This window comes from Mastigoproctus giganteus, chromosome 8 (genome assembly GCF_048544385.1).
Source record: "Mastigoproctus giganteus isolate SK-2022 chromosome 8, ASM4854438v1, whole genome shotgun sequence".
NCBI lineage: Eukaryota > Metazoa > Arthropoda > Arachnida > Uropygi > Thelyphonidae > Mastigoproctus > Mastigoproctus giganteus.
The window spans coordinates 200,895,993-200,917,389 of NC_143582.1; the positions used below are offsets into that span (position 1 = coordinate 200,895,993).

At 38.0% G+C, this 21,397-nt stretch overlaps 1 protein-coding gene across 1 annotated transcript in view; it reads right to left on the reverse strand.

Annotated features, from left to right (window-relative positions):
* Positions 1-21,397, reverse strand: part of LOC150082177 (ATPase SWSAP1-like) — a 93,112-nt gene that overhangs the window by 13,999 nt on the left and 57,716 nt on the right. Inside the window, exon 2 of the mRNA XM_090380446.1 lies at positions 13,009-13,164. Coding sequence (XP_090236572.1) covers positions 13,009-13,164 — 156 coding nt within the window. The remainder of the gene's footprint in view (positions 1-13,008; positions 13,165-21,397) is intronic.

Here is a 21,397-nt window from a genome sequence, read left to right on the forward strand (position 1 = left end):
TCTACCAACTGTGCTACCGTACTAGTAACTTTGTACCATACTAGATGTTGAGCCCTTGTGGGCCAAACATCTAGTATGGTAAAAAGCGATCCGATAGATGGAGCCGAATTTAGACTGTGTAAAACTTTTGTTCCCTTTCTTAACTCACTAAGCTAGTGATTTCTCAGTGTGCCTGTGCCGGGCTAACCACTTCTGTGATACTATTACAACTTAACTCCTCAGAGCTTTGATCTATAACTGTTCCATGCTATATTTTATTTCCTCTGAAATTAACTTTCCCAAAAAGTATAAGGCAATGTTCAGAAAAAAGCCAATCTGTTTCAGACATTGTAGGGAGGAAACATGGAGGCAGATGTGGAATTTGAATACAATGTGTACAAAAAGAAGACAGGCCAGGAGTTGGGAAAAGGGATTAGTATTAGTATTAAAAATGCATGGGATACACATTGTTATTGTTATTTTAGTTTTTAGGAGCATTAGCAACTAAGGCCATATTGCTCCGAGATATGCGGTGGTCATTCCCTGACCTTTTCGCATCCTCCGTATTTGGTGGTGACGGGCTCGAACCCCGGTCTAATCAAGAAGCGTGTGCTATGCACTGCTGCTCCTTCCCACCTGGCTACGAAGGCGCCTGGGATACACATAAATTAATGGGTGACATGGAAGCCTATGATAGATATAAGTTGATCTGTAACCAAGTCACAAAGGAGATTAGGCAAGCAAAGGCAGATTATGAGAAATCCTTGGCAAATGATGCAAAGAAAAACAGAAAAGAGTTCTTTACCTATGTAAACTGTGGACCAATCTGATTCATCAGATTGGTCCACTGGATATTGATGGTTCAACAGTTCGAGGATCCTGCTCAGGTGGCTAACAAACTAAACGAGTATTTTGCATCTACATTCACACATGAGAAGTTATTCAGGAAGGGGAATGTCAGAGGTGAAGTAAACTCTGGCAGTGAGCTAGATGATTTTGTAATAACCGAGAGGAAAGTGGAGGAGAAAGTTTTGAGGATAAACATAAAAAAAGCACCCTTGGTGGATGGGATCTATCTAGTTATATTAAAGGAGGCAGCAAAGGAAGTAAGCAAACCCTTAGCCATAATTACGAGAGCTTCTTTGGACTCGGGAGGTACCCATGGACTGGAGATGTGCAAATGTGACCCCAATTCACAAAGGAGGATCAAAGACCGACACAAGTAATTATAGACCTGTGAGTTTAACTTCTGTTCCAGGAAAATGAATGGAGGCACTGGTTAAAGAAGCACTGCAGGATCATCTAGACAAGACTTCAGTTATAGCTCGGACACAGCATGGTTTTGTTAAGGGGAAGTCTTGCCTGACCAAATTGATTGGATACTATGATGCAGTCACAAAAGAACTGGATGCAGGGAATAACTTTGATATTATATATTTGGATCTTAGAAAGGCTTTTGATACTGTTGCACATGGAAGACTGCTGCGCAAATTGGAGCAGTGTGGCATTGGAGGCAAATTGCTGCTATGGATAAAGGGATGGTTGAGGGGGAGAAGACAGAGAGTGGTAATCAATGGACACTGCTCATTGTGGACTAATGTTATTAGTGGAGTCCCTCAGGGTTCAGTGTTGGGTCTATTATTGTTTTCTGTATTTATAAATGATATTGATGATGGTATATCAAGCTTAATGTCCAAGTTTGCAGACGATACAAAGGTTGGCAGGGTTGTTAAGGACACTACTGATGCTATACTACTGCAACAGGATCTGGAAAGGTTGAGCAGATGGGCTGAGAGGTGGCAAATGAAGTTTAACATTGACAAATGTAAAGTACTACATATGGGAAACAGCAACCCCAGAGCAACTTATCAACTCTGTGGTACTAATCTGACGGTGGTAGAGAATGAAAAGGACCTGGAGGTAATTGTGCAGGCAGATATGAAGTTCTCTGAACAGTGCAGATGGGCTGCAGGAGTAGCTCATGGTGTCTTGTCAATGATATACAGGAATTTTTCTTTCAGGGATAAGGAGGTGATTATTCCCTTGTATAAGGCAATGGTCAGGCCACACCTTGAGTACTGTATACAGGTCTGGAGGCCTCATTTCAAGAAGGATGTAGAGCTGCTTGAACGAGTACAGAGAAGGGCAACAAGATTAGTGAATGGAACAAAGGGTTGCTCTTACGAAGAAAGGCTTAAGTTTTGAAAATTACAGTGTCTGGAGACTAGGTACCGGCGAGGTGATCTGATAGAGGTGTATAAAGCCTTGAATGGTTTGAGCATGCTCAGTGCCGATGAGATTCTTCCTCTTGCTCAGAATAATCACCTGAGAGGGCATAAATTCATATTGAGGAAAGACAGATGTAGGATAGATGTGCGGAAATTTGCCTTTAGGCAGCGGGTAGTTGGTTGGTGGAACAGACTTCCATCCCTTGTTGTGGAAGTTGATAGCCTAAATAAATTTAAGGTTCAGCTGGATAGGTATTTCGAACGAACGGAGGGGTGAAATGGAAGGGTTTTTTTTTTTTTTTTTTTTTTTGACTGATGCTGCATAAGCTTGCTTTCTTGCATCATATGCCTCTACTAATGCTAATGCAACTATTGATGATCTGTTCAGGTCACTGACAAACTGAATAAATATTTTGCAGAATCAATATTTTGCATTCTAATATCATGCATGAAGAAGTCCTTAGGGATGGGAATACAACCAAAAGTATACCAAATTATAACTGGAAGCTAAATGATAACTGAGGAGAAAAATTGCAGTTAAAAGTAAATAAGGCACCCGGGTCTGATGGAATCTATCGAATTATATAAAATGAAGCAGCAAAAGAGGTAAGCAAACCTTTGGCCATAATTATGAGAGCACCCTTAGATTCAGGGGAGGTACCCACACATTACAGATGTGCAAATGTTTCTCAAAGGTGGTGGTGGGGGAATCAAAGGGCGAGTGCTTAAATTATATATCTGTAAGTTGACTTCTGTTTTAGGAAAAAAACAGAGTCAGCAGCATAAGAAGTAAGGCAGAATCAGCATGAGAGAAATACAGTTATGTGGAAATTGCAGCATGGATTTGTTAAGGGGGTGATCTTGTCTGACCAATCATTGCATACTATGACACAGTAACAAAGAAACTGTTTGCAAAATAATTATGTCAGTCACATACTTAGGTTTCAACAAAACCTTTGACACTGTTTCATATGAAAGACTGCTGTAGAAGCAAGCTATTGCTATGGATAAAGGGATGGTTGAATGGCAGAAGACAGAGGATGGTTATAAGTGGTCACTGCTGTTCTTGGACTAATGTTATTGATGGATTCACTCATCAATGCTGTGTCCCCTTACTGTTTTCGATATTTATCAATGATATTGATGAAGGCATATCAACCTGTCATTAACTACCCTGCCAACCTTTGCAGATTACACAAAGTTTGGCAGGGGTTAATGACAGAAATTAAGGCATACTATTGCAAAAGCACTTAGAAAAATTAGGTAGATGGGCTAAGAAGTAGCAATTGAGATTTAACATTGAGAAATGCAGGGCACTATATATGGGCAGCAGTAATCCCAGAATAACATGAAGTTCTCCAAGCATTGTAGATAAGTGGCAAGGAAGACACAGGTATCTCCTTGCCACTTATCTACTCTAGTTGACTTGAGGTCATAATCCCAGTGTCTATGGCAATTGTAAGACCATACCTGGAATAGTGTCCAAGCATGGAGGCCATATCTAAATAAAGACATCACTCTTTTAGATAGATGTCCAAAGACAGCAGCTCAGTTTGTGAGATTTACAAAGGGGCTACAGAGCTTGGTAACTAGGCACCTTAAAGGGGGTTTTGACAGAGGCCTATAAAGTTCTGAGAGGAGACAGTAAAATGAATGAAGGTGAAATTTTCACTGTTAACAGATTATTCTAGGAATAGAAGTTATAAATTCAAATTACAGGGATACAGATTCAGAATGGATAGTTGGAAATTCAAAATTTAATAACCATTTGTTGAGATATTTGTATCAATTTCATACTTTCTTCTACCAAACAATTGTAAAAACTACAGTTAGTTATGTATATATGGTGTATATAACAACTTTTTATATTTGCTTTCTTATATATATATTTTTTACTTTTTTTTTTGTTTTTTTATATATTTTTTTCCAAGTTTCTGCTGCAGTTCTTTAATTTGCATGTATAAGTATTTATGGATCTGTAAAAGTAGAGGTATAAAAATCAAATTAAATTAACAACAATGAGGTTTTTTTTTTTTTTTTTTAAATGAAATCCCAAAACACAAGAGGTATTAGAACTGGTGTACTACTTAGTATGGATTGAAGGTTGGGGAGACAGATTGGTTGGTTGGTTTAGAGATTTATTAGTTGATTGGAAACTATGGCCATAGTGAGCCAAGGGAGGGGGAACAGTAGGAGGTGGTTGTTGACATAAGACAAATTTCTGTAAACTATTTTTCACGAAACACATATGAAAGAAGATTGTTCCAGAAAGCTGAATTTTAAGGGAGAAGAAAAGTTGGTTCTGTGAGTTTAAAGTTGGACAGTAAAAGTATGCTGACTGGTTGCAGCACATGTTTGGACTTGTGTGGAAGAGCTAGTAGGAATTATAGAAGATAATTCAGAAGAACAGTGCCCATAGAAGTATCAACAGAAAAGGCATTAAGTAGAAAGAGAATGTTTATAAGGCAGAGAGTGGAGAGACTGTTTTTTTTTTTTTTTTGGTAGTTGTTAGCACCTCGGCTTCTGTGGCCATAATGCACCTCCCAAGGGTTTTGCAGTACTTTGATCCAAGCCCGAGACGGGATTCGAACCCGTGACCTTTGGGTTGCCAGGCAGGCACTTTACCCACCTGGCTAGCCCGGTCGGCTTTAATTTCCCTCTTTTGAATGGAGTCTGCAAGCCTGAGAGAGGTTATGAGGGCACTGCTCCAGATTTGTGAACAATATTCCATGGTAAGGCAGATTAGAGATTTGTACAGAGAGTAGCTGTTTAGAAGAAAAGTAACACCAAGGGTAAAAGAGAAAAGTCAGCTACAGAGAAATAGAGTGGGCCAGTAAATCAGAGAGTCTTATAATGGGGGATTTTAATTTCCCAGATATTGACTGGAATTTGGGGGCTGGTCACTCACACAGTAGCAAGGCTTTTGTGGATTTATTGGATGATTGTTTTCTACATCAGCATGTTCGGGAGGCAACTAGAGGGAGTAATACTCTTGATTTGATTATCAGTAGTGATTCTTCATGCATTAAGAATCTGCAGATAAATGAACCACTTGGTGGCAGTGATCACAGTGTGCTGAAGTGGGAGTTATTCAAAGAGGTAACTACCATTAGGGGTAAAGGGAAGGGGTATTGCTTTCGTAAAGGCGACTACAATGGACTGAGACAGTATTTAAATTCTATACAGTGGCATCAACTGATGATATTGCCAACAGCAAATTCAAAATGGGAAGCATTCAAAGAACTTATCGTGGAAGCTACTAGGCTTTACATACCAACTAAGAAATATTGTTCAAGGTTTAGGCCTAAATGGTTGTCAGATGAACTAATGAGGCATATGGCAGAGAAGAAAAATGCATGGGATACATACAAATTAACACGTGACACGGACGCCTATGATAGATACAAGTTGATCTGTAACCAAGTTACAAAGGAGGTTAGGCAGGCGAAGGCAGATTACGAGAGATCCTTGGCAAGGGATGCGAAGAAAAACAGCAAAGAGTTCTTTACTTATGTAAACTCTAGAAGGAAGGGGATGAATCAGATTGGTCCACTTGAGATCGATGGGTCAACTGTTGATGACCCTGCTCGGGTGGCTAACAAACTAAATGAATATTTTGCATCGACATTCACACATGAGGAGTTATTCAGCGAGGGGAATGCCAGAGGTGTATTCAACTCTAGCAGTAAGCTAGAGAATCTTGTAATAACTGAGAGCAAAGTGGAGGAGAAATTGTTGAAGATAAACACAAGAAAGGCACCTGGGGTGGATGGGATCTATCCAGTTATATTAAAGGAGGCAGCAAAGGAGGTAAGCAAACCCTTAGCCATAATTATGAGAGCTTCCTTGGACTCAGGGGAGGTACCCATTGACTGGAGATGTGCAAATGTGACCCCAATTCACAAAGGGGGATCAAAGGCTGACACAAGTAATTATAGACCTGTGAGTTTAACTTCTGTTCCCGGAAAATTAATGGAGGCACTGGTGAAAGAAGCACTGCAGGATCATCTAGACAAGACTTCAGTTATAGCTAGGACACAGCATGGTTTTGTTAAGGGGAAGTCTTGCCTGACCAATTTGATTGGATACTATGATGCAGTCACAAAAGAACTGGATGCAGGGAATAACTTTGATATTATATACTTGGATCTTAGAAAGGCTTTTGATACTGTTGCACATGGAAGACTGCTGCACAAATTGGAGCAGCGTGGCATTGGAGGCAAGTTGCTGCTATGGATAAAGGGGTGGTTGAGGGGGAGAAGACAGAGAGTGGTAATCAATGGACACTGCTCATCGTGGACTAATGTTATTAGTGGAGTCCCTCAGGGTTCAGTATTGGGGCCTTTATTGTTTTCTGTATTTATAAATGATATTGATGATGGTATATCAGGCTTAATGTCCAAGTTTGCAGACGATACGAAGGTTGGCAGGGTTGTCAAGGACACTACTGACACTATGCTGCTGCAACAGGATTTGGAAAGGTTGAGCAGATGGGCTTCGAGGTGGCAAATGAAGTTTAACATTGACAAATGTAAAGTACTACATATGGGAAACAGCAACCCCAGAGCAACGTATCAACTCTGTGGTACTACACTGACAGTGGTAGAGAATGAAAGGGACCTGGGGGTGGTGGTGCAGGCAGATATGAAGTTCTCTGAGCAGTGCAGACGAGCTGCAAGAGTAGCTCATGGTGTATTGTCAATGATATATAGGAATTTTTCTAGCAGGGATAAGGAGGTGATTATTCCCTTGTATAAGGCAATGGTCAGGCCACACCTAGAGTACTGTATACAGGCCTGGAGGCCTCATTTCAGGAAGGATGTAGAGCTGCTGGAACGAGTACAGAGAAGGGCAACTAGATTGGTGAATGGGACAAAGGGGTTCTCTTACGAAGAAAGGCTTAAGTTTTGCAAATTACAGTGTCTGGAAACTAGGCACCAGCGGGGTGATCTGATAGAGGTATACAAAGCCTTGAATGGTTTGAGCATGCTCAATGCTGATGGGATTCTTCCTCTAGCTCAGAAAAATCACCTGAGAGGGCATAAATTCAAATTGAGGAAAGACAGATGTAGGATAGATGTGCGGAAATTTGCCTTTAGCCAGCGGGTGGTTGGTGGGTGGAACAGACTTCCATCCCTTGTCGTGGAAGTTGATAGCCTAAATAAGTTTAAGGCTCAGCTGGACAGGTATTTCGAACGAACAGAGGGGTGAAGTGGAAGTGGTTATTTTTATTTATTTATGTTACTTTTTTTTTTTTTTTTTTGGCTGATGCTGCATAAGCTTGCTTTCTTGCATCAAATGCCTCTACTAATGCTAATGCTAATGGAGGCCATATCTAAATAAAGACATCACTCTTTTAGATAGATGTCCAAAGACAGCAGCTCAGTTTGTGAGATTTACAAAGGGGCTACAGAGCTTGGTAACTAGGCACCTTAAAGGGGGTTTTGACAGAGGCCTATAAAGTTCTGAGAGGAGACAGTAAAATGAATGAAGGTGAAATTTTCACTGTTAACAGATTATTCTAGGAATAGAAGTTATAAATTCAAATTACAGGGATACAGATTCAGAATGGATAGTTGGAAATTCAAAATTTAATAACCATTTGTTGAGATATTTGTATGAATTTCATACTTTCTTCTACCAAACAATTGTAAAAACTACAGTTAGTTATGTATATATGGTGTATATAACAACTTTTTATATTTGCTTTCTTATATATATATTTTTTACTTTTTTTTTTGTTTTTTTATATATTTTTTTCCAAGTTTCTGCTGCAGTTCTTTAATTTGCATGTATAAGTATTTATGGATCTGTAAAAGTAGAGGTATAAAAATCAAATTAAATTAACAACAATGAGGTTTTTTTTTTTTTTTTTTTTAAATGAAATCCCAAAACACAAGAGGTATTAGAACTGGTGTACTACTTAGTATGGATTGAAGGTTGGGGAGACAGATTGGTTGGTTGGTTTAGAGATTTATTAGTTGATTGGAAACTATGGCCATAGTGAGCCAAGGGAGGGGGAACAGTAGGAGGTGGTTGTTGACATAAGACAAATTTCTGTAAACTATTTTTCACGAAACACATATGAAAGAAGATTGTTCCAGAAAGCTGAATTTTAAGGGAGAAGAAAAGTTGGTTCTGTGAGTTTAAAGTTGGACAGTAAAAGTATGCTGACTGGTTGCAGCACATGTTTGGACTTGTGTGGAAGAGCTAGTAGGAATTATAGAAGATAATTCAGAAGAACAGTGCCCATAGAAGTATCAACAGAAAAGGCATTCAGTAGAAAGAGAATGTTTATAAGGCAGAGAGTGGAGAGACTGTTTTTTTTTTTTTTTTTTGGTAGTTGTTAGCACCTCGGCTTCTGTGGCCATAATGCACCTCCCAAGGGTTTTGCAGTACTTTGATCCAAGCCCGAGACGGGATTCGAACCCGTGACCTTTGGGTTGCCAGGCAGGCACTTTACCCACCTGGCTAGCCCGGTCGGCTTTAATTTCCCTCTTTTGAATGGAGTCTGCAAGCCTGAGAGAGGTTATGAGGGCACTGCTCCAGATTTGTGAACAATATTCCATGGTAAGGCAGATTAGAGATTTGTACAGAGAGTAGCTGTTTAGAAGAAAAGTAACACCAAGGGTAAAAGAGAAAAGTCAGTTTTTTAAATGCAGAGGAAGCAATATTTGTGATATACTTATGCCAAGAGAGATTAGAAGTCAGGGTAATCTTTAGCATTAGCAAAGGCACATGGTGCAAGAAAGCAAGCTTATATAGCATCAGCCAAAAACAAAAAAAAGAAAAAAAAAAAAAAGAAAAAACCCAGCCTTCTAATTTCATCCATCCACTCGCTCCAAATGTTTGTCTAGTTCTGCCTTGAATCTATTTAAGCTATCAACTTCTACAGCAACAGATGAAAGTTTGTTTCAGCAATCAAACTTCCACACATCTATCCTACAATTGTCTTTCCTCAATTTGAATTTATGCCCTCTCAGGCGTTTATTCTGAGCAAGAGGAAGAATGCCATCAGCATTGAGCATGCTCAAGGCTTTATACACCTCAATCAGATCACCTCGCAGGTACCTAGTCTCCAGACACTGTAATTTGAAAAACTTAAGCCTTTCTTCGTAAGAGCAACTCTTTGTTCCATTCATTAATCTCGTTGCCCTTCTCTGTACTCGTTCCAGCAGCTCTACATCCTTCTTAAAATGAGGCCTCCAGACCTGTATACAGTACTCAAGGTGTGGTCTGACCATTGCTTTATACAAGGGGATAATCACCTCCTTATCCTTGCTAGAAAAATTCCTGTATATCATTGACAAGACACTATGACCTGCCCTGGCAGCCCGTCTGCATTGCTCAGAAAACTTCATATCTGTCTGCAAAATTACCCCCAGGTCCTTTTCATTCTCTACCACTGTCAGTGTAGTACCACACAGTTGATATGTTACTCTGGGGTTACTATTTCCCATATGCAGTACTTTACATTACATTTTAACATTTGTCAATGTTAAACTTCAGTTGCCACCTCAACTTTTCTAGATCCTGTTGCAGCAGCATACTGTCATTAGTATCATCAACAACCCTGCCGACCTTCATATCGTCTGCAAACTTGAACATTAAACCTGATATACCATCATCAATATCATTAATAAATACAGAAAACAACAATGGACTCAACACTGAACCCTGGGAGACTCCACTACATTAGTCCACAAAGAGCAGTGTCCATTGATTACCACTCTCTGTTGTCTCCCACTCAACCATCCCTTTATCCAATGTAGCAACTTACCCTTAATGCCATACCTCTCCAATTTGTACAGCAGTCTTCCATGTGCAATAGTATCAAAAGCCTTCCTGAAATCCAAGCATATGATATAAAAATTATTTTTGGCATTCAGTTCCTTTGTGACCACATCATAGTGTCCAATCAAATTGGTCAGACAAGACTTCTCCTTAACAAACCCATGCTGTGTCTGAGCAATAACTGAAGTCTTGTCTAGATGATCCTGCAGTGCTTCTTTAGCCAGTGCCTCTATTAATTTCCCTGGAACAGAAGTTAAACTAACAGGTCTGTAATTACTTGTCGCCCTTTGATCCTCCTTTGTGAATTGGGGTCACATTTGCACATCTTCAGTCCATGGGTATCACCCCTGAGTCCAAGGAATCTCTCATAATTATGTCTAATTTAATAAAGATATGTGATCTTGTCTAGAAATCTGAGTGTCACCATAGATAAGCATAGGACAGGACTGAGTTTTAGAAGGATTGAAATTAACTAAGTTACCTTTGCCCCACTGGAGAATTACCTGGAGATGGCATTTAAGGAATTGATAGTGGATATTTTAGAGGTTAAAACTGTTTGTGCCAGGGAAGGTTTCTCACACTGGAAGGTGAAATGCGATTTGCTGTCAGCAATAAAACTATGGATAGGATTTCCAGTAAACAGAAGAAAGTCATTAATATACAAGAGGGAAAAGAGTTGGAAAAAGAACTGAACCTTGGGGAACTCCAGCATTAGTTGAGAAGTTAGAAGGCAGAATACTGTCTACCATCATCCACAGTGAGCAGTCAGATAGAAATACCACGACAATGTAGTTTTAATTACAGAAAACAATCAGCAATCCATAAGATGGAAGCTTATTTAGACCTTTATGTCAAACACGATCAACAGCCTTTCAAATGTAAAGACCAACTGATTTGAGTTTCACTAAACTTTCCACTGAATTTATCCACAGATAGGTAACATAAGCCAGTATATCACCAGTGAAGTGATGCTAATGAAATCCATATTGACGATCATTGATCAGAGGGAAGGTTTCTGGATAGTTTAGTAGCTGGAAGTTAATGGATTTCTCCACTACTTTAGAAAGAGTAGAAGTAAGTGCAATGGGACAATAATTGGATGGGAGGGATTTGTCACCTTTTTTTAGAAACTGGCTGGATATGAGTAAATTTCCAAGCAGAAGGAAAAACACCAGTGGAATAAGCAAGTGTAAAAAGGTGATGCAGAACAAAAGTAAGCTCAGCAGCAAAAGTTTTGAGAACAATTGGAGAAATACCATTAGGACCTAGAGCTTTCTTGGCATCAAGACCATTCAAAATTCTTCTGACATTCTTTTGATGGAAGACCATTGAGTGAAGTGTAATGGGAATGGTAAGTGGTTTACCAAGGCTGTTGATACAAGAGTTATAAGAAAAGTAGGATGCAAGCAGGTCAACTTTCTATACAGCTGAAGTGGCAATAGAACCATCAGGTTTTAAAGGAAGCGGGAGAAGATATTGACAAAACGTGGAGACAATAGTTTTGGAAACAGACCAGAATGCACAACTACCATTTGGACAAGAAGCAAGTTTTCTACTCTTAGCCTGTTCTAAATCTAATTTGGACTGATTAATAACTGCTTTACAATTGTTGCAAACTTTGGTGTATGCAGAAAATGAAATTGGAGATTTGGATGCAAGCCAGTTGCAATATGCAACATTCTTATCTTGAACAGCCTGAGCACATTTATTGGAAAACCAAGGTTTACATAAAGGATGAGATTTTAAGGTGGATTGTGGAATAAAGGATTTCATCTCTATAAGAATAATTTCCCTTACACAATCCAAGCAAACATTTACCTCAGAAGGTTTAATACAGTAAAACAATCAAGGAAAAGAACAATAGAAATCCCACCAGTCATGCCATTTTTCATTCTTAAAATGCCAAACAACACAGGGTTGACAATGACCACGAGAGAAAAACTCCACTGGAGAAGAGACCATCACCAAGTTGTGATCTGAGGTGCTTAAAGGACCACTCACTTTGACTGTGTACTTAGAAGGGTTATTTGTGATAAAAAGATCAAGAGTACTGGCCTGGCTGCATGCTTAGGATTGTCAGGTAGGCAAATGAACAATCTGTGTGAGCTTATTAGTAATTGCAAAAGCCTTAGCATCTTGGTCAGCTGGATCTGTGTGACTAGAAAACAGAAGCTGGCTGTAGTTGTGAACATTAACATCACCAAGGAAAATTATTTCATTGTTAGGAAAGTTGGAGTGGAGAAAGTCAAATTTCAAAGAAAGGAAGTCAAAGAGTACCAAGTGATTAGTGGAGTTGGGAGAATGACCACAGATAAATTGGACAGACAGAGAGCGATTGATTAGATTTCAAATTACTAAGTCACTGATGGGAGTATCAGAGTAGATACATGCACAAGTACCACCTTTGAAGTGAAAGGAATCATACAGTGAATAATTAGACCAACTGAGATGAGCAGTGGTTGAATTAACCAATCACTGGGATTCTGTCAGAAAAAGTAAGTGGGCTTGGTAGACTGTAAATGGAAATGGACATTGTTGAAATTGAAACTGAGCCTTTGGAATTGAGACTGATTTACCAAATTAACAAAATTAATATGTAAATGAATGTCATTAAATAAAAGCATTAATCAATTTACAAATTCTGCAGGAATTCAAGTATAATGACAAGTTAAAGGAGTAATGACAACAAGCATATTAAGTACTATACATTCTAATAAGTTTCATCATGTTTGGGCTTTTCATAAAAAAAAAAAAAAAAAAAATTAAACTACAAAAATACACCATGATTATAATATATGTGAATTAAATCCCAATATTATAATGACACACAAAATTATGTTTGAACTAAAATCATCTGTTTTAGGGAGAAAAAAATTAATAGCACAATCAAATTGGTTTCTTAATCACTGTTTAAAATAAATCATGAAGTAAGCATGAAATGAAAACTTAATTCTTTTGTTTTTGTTAGGGAAAAATCCCATTATTAAAAATAATATTGATAACTTACATGATTTTTATATTTTGTGTAATGGAAGGTACTGGTGATGGCATGCCATGCACATTTCTTGGTAGGTATGAAAAATCTTGAGGACAGATAAATATCACTTGCTCTCCTGTAGATGCTATACTTAAAGCTGCTTGAAATAGCAGTGATGTCTTAAATCTAAATAAATACAAAAAATAATAACACATTATTTTCAAGATACAGCCAACTCTTTAAAATCTGGAATCCTTGAGGATTAAGAGGTTAAGAGTTAATATAGTTCATATTTAAAGGAGTGTGCACTTTGATAAATATTAAGCTCAAATAACTATATCTGTGAAAATTTAGTGACATCTTTTCCTTTCATCTCTTTTTGCAGGCAGTAGGATTTAAACTATATGGTTAATGCAATGGTCTTAATTCTCACAACAGAACAAACTTGCTATTGTAACAGGTTGCCCTGTATTCAATTACTTTCAACTTTAGCTATATTACAACTTTGAAAACTGGTTTTGCATACCACATAGCAGCTTATATTTAACAACTGTTTTGCTTGTGTGTTGTCACTAGAAACTACTATAGGCACCTCCGTAGCCGGGTGGGCAGGAGCAGCAGTGCATAGCACACGCTTCTTGATTAGACCGGGGTTCGAGCCCGTAACCACCAAAATACGGAGGATGCGGAAAGGTCAGGGAATGACCACCGCATATCCCCGAAGCAATATGGCCTTAGTTGCTAATGCTCCTAAAAAAACCAAAATAACAACAACTAGAAACTACCTGCTATATAATGAGAAACCAATAGTCTTAAGACAAGATATTATAATAGCTGTATGTCTTAAACAAATGACTAGTTAACCTGGAGAAGCCATCAATTTGAAAGTAGTGCAATACTGCGGAAACTCATTACAAAGGTAAGTTTATTCTACTGTGAGAATTAAGGCCACAGCATTATCTATGCAGTTTAAATTCTTTCTAGCTGCAATAAAAGATTAAAGGATAAAATAGTCCACAAGCATCTTATAAAGAAAGAAACGTCACTCTCTTTGGCATGGATTCTTAAAGACAAATGTGATTGTTAATACAATTGCTGGATTGCTTTCTTAATATTTCTAAGTTGTAAAATTTTGATTTTTTTTTTTTTTTTTTTTTTGTAAAATGTGCTGAATTTCAAAGAATTCCGAGTGTAAAGTGCCCAATTTTACAGAGTTTACTGTATAAATTTTTAATTTTTTAAAATTTATTAAGTCCATTATGGATATTAAATTATCATTATAGTTTCAGATTATCTTACAGCATTTAACATCTATGTTATGACATATACACTGATGAGTCAAAACATTACGACCAGCAAGTCGTTATGCAAATCGAAGCAACTGCAGGTGAACTACGGCACGTGCACGGGTCGGGACACGGTATAAAAAACACCCGATACTAAGCTCCGTTAATCAGTGTTACTCTTGTTCTTCAGATCGGAAAGACAGTGGACTTAAGCGAGTTTGAGAAAAGCCAAATTATAATGGCCAGACGAATGGGTCAGAGCATATCCAAAATGGCACAGCTGGTGGGCTGCTCATGGTCAGCCGTGGTTAGTACCTACTGTAAGTGGTCCAAGGAGGGGAAACCCACGAACTGCCAGTGAGGTGTTGGATGATTGTTGTTGTTGTTGTTTTTTTGGTTTTTAGGAGCATTAGCAACTAAGGCCATATTGCTCCGGGATATGCGGTAGTCATTCCCTGACCTGTCCGCATCCTCCGTATTTGGTGGTGACGGGCTCGAACCCCGGTCTAATCAAGAAGCGTGTGCTATGCACTGCTGCTCCTTCCCACCTGGCTACGGAGGCGCCTATGTTGTTGGATGACCATGGCTCATCGATGCTTGAGGTTAGTGAAGGATCTCCCGGATGATACATGCCAACAGAAGTGTGACTGTGGCACAACTCACTGGTAATTGGAATGCTGGTGACGGGAGTAATGTGTCACAACACACACACAGTACATCGAACCCTGCTGAAAATGGGACTGCGTAGCCGCAGGCTGCTCTGAGTGCCCATGCTAACCACTGTCCACTGGCAACAGCACCTACAATGGGTATGTGAGCATCGAAACTGGACCTTGAGTGATTGAAAGAAGGTCATCTGGTCTGATGAATCACGTTTCCTGTTGCACCATGTGGACAGCCGGGTACATGTGCGTCATTTACCGGGACAAAAACAAGCCGGTGGTGTCATGCTTTGGGTGATGTTCTGCTGGGATACCCTGGGTCCAGTCATCCATGTGCCGGGCACTCTGATATCTACCACCTACCTAAACATCATTACTGACCAGGTACACCCTTTCATGACAATGGTCTTCCCCTCTGGTGGTGCAGTCCTTCAGCAGGATAATGCAACATGCCACACCGCCCGGATTGTTCGAGACTGGTTTGCGGAACATGAGAAAGACTTCCAGGTATTGCCCTGGTCTCCAAATTCCCCAGACATCAATCCCATCGAGCATTTGTAGTTTGTGTTGGAACAGCAACTCCTATCTGCGGAGTCTCAACCACGGACCTTACAGGAGTAAGGATCTGCAAGTTACGTGTTGGTACCAGATACCACAAGACACATTTAGAACTCTTGTAGCGTCCATACCTTGCCAGGTACGAGCTCTTTTGGCTGCACATGGAGGACCAACATCATATTAGGTAGGTGGTCATAATGTTTTGGCTCATTGGTGTATATATATATATATTTTTTATATAAACAGGCAGTACAAGACTGTCACCATATATCAACCCTGCCATATGGCCCATGTTTTTTGTACTTTGGTATACTTGACATGGAAATACTGTGTAAGGTATTATCATTTCCAAAAAACAAAATGATATTAAAAAATAATTAAAAATTGCAATTGTATAATTTTTAAAAATATATAATTATTTTTATATTAAAATATAAAATTAAAAAACAAATTGTTAATATAGTTTAAATAGTATTTCAAAACAATGCCTTGTCATGAATTTTTGGCAATGGGAAGAATATTATAAAAGGGGTATAAATTGTATAGACTTAGTTTTTTAGGTGTGTTTGCATATAAATATATATGCATATGTGCTTATATTGTCTTCACCATGTCCATCTGTCTGCAAGTAATTACTCAATACCCAGTGGGCAGAGTTTCATGAAGTCTTGTATTTGAACCATTTAAACAAAATTTGCCAAGCCATTCCAAATTTCATTAAAATCAAACAAGTAGAAATCCAGCAATTATTTCCCCTCCCCCAATACAATCTGTATGTAAAAAAAAATTTAAAGCTAATAATACAGCATTAAAATTGCAAATTAAATGCAATTTTAATGCTATATTATTAGCTTTACACAACCCGTGTATTGTTATGTAATACTTATGGATATGGTATCACATGAAGAAAGACATTTGCAAGTTTGGACAAAATAATGAAAACACTTGATATAAAAGTTGTAGTTTTTGTAATGGCTGTGTGACATATTTAGGAACATGCAGTGATTTTTTTTTTTTTTTTTTTTTTGTTGTTTCTTGCAGATAGTACAGTGAAAGAAATATGATAAAGACTTATGTTTATTTAAAGGTGATATAGAAAAGTACATAAAGAAAATGACCAACCTGTCTGAATTCCAAAGAGGTCAAATTGTTGGTACACATTTAGCAGGGGCATCTGTGCCTAAAACTGCTGATTTGTTTAATGTATCCAGAGCAGCTATATTGAAAGTGATGTCGGCATGCACCAAATATGGAAAAACAAAGTTCAAATCTAATGCCAACAAATATCTTCCTTCAATCCATGCACGGTACTAAGTACTATAGGTTCTAATGCCTCTTGTATTTGAGGTCTTCATAAAAAAAAAAAAAAAACTGTGGCAGAATACTGGATACTGAAAAGGACATTATAGACTGAAAACATAAAACCACTGCTTCAAAAGTAACTGTAGAACTTAATGTCGCTTCACCAAGTTACTGGACAATTGATGACTGGAAACATTCTATATTATCAAACGAATCACCACTGACACTTTTTCCAACATCAAGGAGAGTTTACATTAGCCAGATGAGCCAATCTTGGTTTGAGGAGCATGAAAAGGCTAAGCATCTCATATGACTTGCAGTCACCAGACTTAAACATTACTGAGCCACTGTTATTTGTTATTTGGTTTTTTTTTTAGGAGCATTAGCAACTAAGGCCATATTGCTCCGGGAATATGCAGTGGTCATTCCCTGACCTTTCCGCATCCTCCGTATTTGGTGGTGACGGGCTAGAACCCCGGTCTAATCAAGAAGCGTGTGCTACACACTGCTGCTCCTTCCCACCTGGCTATGGAGGCACCTACTGAGCCACTGTAAGCATATTTGGAGAGTGAGAATATTTCCTCCACCTTCATCACTCAAGGACCTTGAAATGTTCCCCCATGAAGAATGGTCCACTATTCCTCTTAAGACATTTCAAGATTTATTTGAATCTATTCCACGTAAAATACAAACCGTTTTAAAAGCAAAGGGTGGCCCAACACCATATTAGTGCATACCTGTAACTCTTATCACAGGTCAGAGAGAGAGCTTGAAAAACGTATATGGGAGCAGAGTGATAAATATTATACAGTTGTAATTAAATGGAATGGCTAAGTTTAAAGAATGTAAACCTACATTGTGTGTTCTAGAAAATAACTATAGTTACTTTTACACTTCTATTAATTGCAGAAAAGAAAGTGGAATGCACCTGAAATGTAACGCATTGCATACATTTGTTTTTTTGTTTTTGTTTTTTTTTGGCAAAAGCCTAGCTTAGTTTATGGCCTATACTGCTGCTACTACTATCTAATAAATTTGTATCATACTTTTTTTTGGCAGCAGTGTGCAGCTAATCAATTAACAGCAGACCAATAATGTAAACGGGCCACTAATTGAGACAAAGCTCATCATGATTAATTAATTTCTGTCTTAAGAATATTCTAAAAAAAATCCTGAAGTCTTAAAAGGATTGGGGCTGGTATTTTAAATTTAAAAGCTTCTCAGGGACCAGCGAAATGTCCTGAAAATTCGATGTTGATCCAACTTTTTCTTCTCTAGTAATGCATGCATAATGATTTATGCATGAGGGAAACTTTTTTTTGGGGGGGATTGGAATCAGAATTGTCCTTTCCCGAAACCCTTTTTGGGACTAACAGATCATACTCTGAAAATTTGGTGTCGACCTGACTTCCTTAACGAGTAATGCCCAAACATCCGAAATATACGTCCAATTATGTATACAGAACTCAATTTTATGAAGGGGAAGGGAGTCAAATTTTTATCGGTTAGATATTAATGGAATTTGGGATGGCTCGACAGATCTTTCTAAAAGATCTAAATATAAAATTGCAAGAAAATCCGCACACTGAGAGTCGACTCGTTACATGTGGACGAACTTCCATGCTGAAAACAATAGACGCTATACGCATTTGCCAACGCGCCTGAACATAGTTACACCAGTTTTAAACTTTTTTAAATAAAATTTTCTAAGGGCCAGTCTTCGTTCTTAATATACACATATTCTCTTGAAATAATCCTTTTATATACGTGAATATAAACTTAAAAGACATTTTTCGTGCATATTTTCTACGCTAAAGGATACATTCACATTAGGAAAGTCACGCGAAGGGCGGAACTCACATTTAGTAATACATTATATATATTTTTTTCTGTGTAATAATATCATCCTATTATTTCAGACTTATTTAGGAACACCACAGCAACCACACACACGCACCATTTGACAACTAAAGCGACCAGCACGTATCAAGAGTACATATCTTAATTCTTTCCAAGGAAAGAAATCGTGAGTGTCTTTTTAAAACGGACGATATTTCACTATGTTCATGATCTACCTAATAATTGGCATCAGTAATGGTAGCATATTACGAGCAGAAATTGATTTTTGGCTTTCAACTTAAGTCCTGTCAAGGGGGGGGGAGCAAAATCACTTCCTGTTCATAGAACAAGTGTTTAAAAAAAATTCTATTAATTGGATTCCATATCCTTTACTTAAATATCACGCAAATACCAGTACTATCTAACCAAAATAAATGGAAGTTCAAAAATGTATTATGCATTTAAAAAAGTAACGCATATAATCTTAGTTCACTTACAAAATAAAGCTTTTCAAGGACATTGGGATGGAATGGGTTCAACCCCTCCAAAAGAGATTAAAAAAAAAAAATATATATATATATATATATATATATATATATATATCTGACTAATTTTCCTTGGGTCAGAGCAGACCTCACTAAAAAAAGAGAGAAAAAAAATCTTGGATGCGCTACTAGGTGGCTAAATATTTATTAAGAGACAACCATATTTACGGCGTATAAGTCGAATACCTTTTTCACACTAATTTCTATCATCGCGCGTATTATTATTAGCCATATGGTGCACCAGCCAAAAAATATATCTGATTTACCCTGAGAGAGAGAGTTACCAAGAAAGAGAAGAATGATGATATCCAGCTCAGGGCCCTGGGTATGCCAAGCCCATATTCACCAGATGTGATCAGCCCCTGGGGTTAATTTGATGTATTACAGTAAAATCCGTATTAAGAACCAGTACCAGTGTGTATTTTTTAATTCAATTATTTCCATTTTTTAAAGATTATACTGTAACATTTCATTACAATGTAATGTTTTAATTACAATACAAACAGCCAGTTACAATCTGAGTAGTCGGGGAAAATGAAGATGATAACATGATTGAAATGGGAAAGTATTCGAAAATCTCCCTGGAGGGAGGAATCGAGTTTGCGGTTATGTTTCTACTACTGCAACAAATGACTGAAAAACGGCCACAATACGCAGGATGTATTAATCAAGGATAATTAGTTCAATGACGTCACTATCCGCAATTCAAATTAAAATTAAAACTTTTTCCTCTTCAGCTCCCTCAATCATTTTCGTGTAGTGAAAGGTTGTATAATTTCGCTTCCATTATGTGTGCCTAAAATTTTAATTTATACAATACACAAACTGAACTAAAATGTGCGTGCAAGATTGTTTCAGTGGCCAAATCATATCCAAAAATTAAATAAAAAGAAAAAAAAAAAGAGAGAGAAAACATGTAAATAATTTGTCTTGAGGACTGAAATCCACAAAATCTTCCCTCAAACTAGGAGTCTCGTAGTTCCTGGCTCCGCCTATTGCAAAACAAATAGCCAGGGTATGACTCAGTGAATCCTTATTTTCCTCTGCCCAGTGGCGCATCCAAGAGGAGGAGATTCCCTAGATCAGAGTTTCCCAAAGATTCTCGATGCTTGTACGCGACATGACGTTAGGTGGTACACGGACGCACACGTGTAGACATTACCAAATAAAACACACTTGGAAGAACGGATTCTGGGGATCGCTTCAGATGGCTTCTTGAAATAAAAGTTAGCTGAACAAAAGTGTCATATAATTTTGGTTAGGAATTAATTTGCGGTATCCAATCTTATCATAGAAGGTGGCTAAATACCTTTTTCCCTTTTCGACTACGTACATACGAGTTAGGATTCTCGATGCTGGTTATTAAAACTAAAAAACGAAAATAGTCTTATTGATGTATAACCTAATATTCGTCTTAAAATTCGGCGATATCGAGCCGAATATCGCTATATTACTAACAGATCATAGTTCCATTCTTCTCTTGAGGAACGTTTTTTTTTTTTCACAGGTGTGCATTTGTAAATCGATTAGATTTATTATTATGTTCCATTGCTTAATTTTTTATTGAATAACATTGTTTTGTTTTCATTGTGTTTAGGGTAAGCACTATGTCTATGTACTGTAAATTAAAATAACAGTACATGTGGACATGTGTTTTTGTAAAGGCGGCTCCTAGAACGTCGGTTCATCTCCGCCTGTTATCTCTGTGAGGACAGTATCACTACCAATGGGCCAGTAATGTGTGTGACGTAGGTTTGTGTGAATTATGTGTGTTCTATTGTGTCTGGCCACTTGGCTACCCAGAAGCATCAGTCATCTGGACAGATAATTCTGGGTACTCGTCCACACCACGGGAAGGTGGACCAGTCCCAATTGTGCTCCTCGTAGTGTCTCAGTTCGAGACTCTGACCCGCCTGATGTTGCCAGATTCCCCCGGGGGCCCACTCCAGAGGAGGAAAATAAAAAAAATAAAATTCCCGTGGCGTATTTATAATAAAAAAAAATGAAGGAAAAAAAAAAAAAAAAAAAAGAGATGAAGATGGGGAAAAATATATTTAATAATAAATAAATAAATAAATAAAAGACAGACGGTATAGGTGGTATGATATAGCAAAAATCGTGAAGGTAGTATGCGAATAACTGGTTGGTTGCATGCGCATCAGCAACCTAGGTGATATTGCGCCGTATATATTGTCTATAATTTACGTGTGTTCTGTGGTCGATTTGC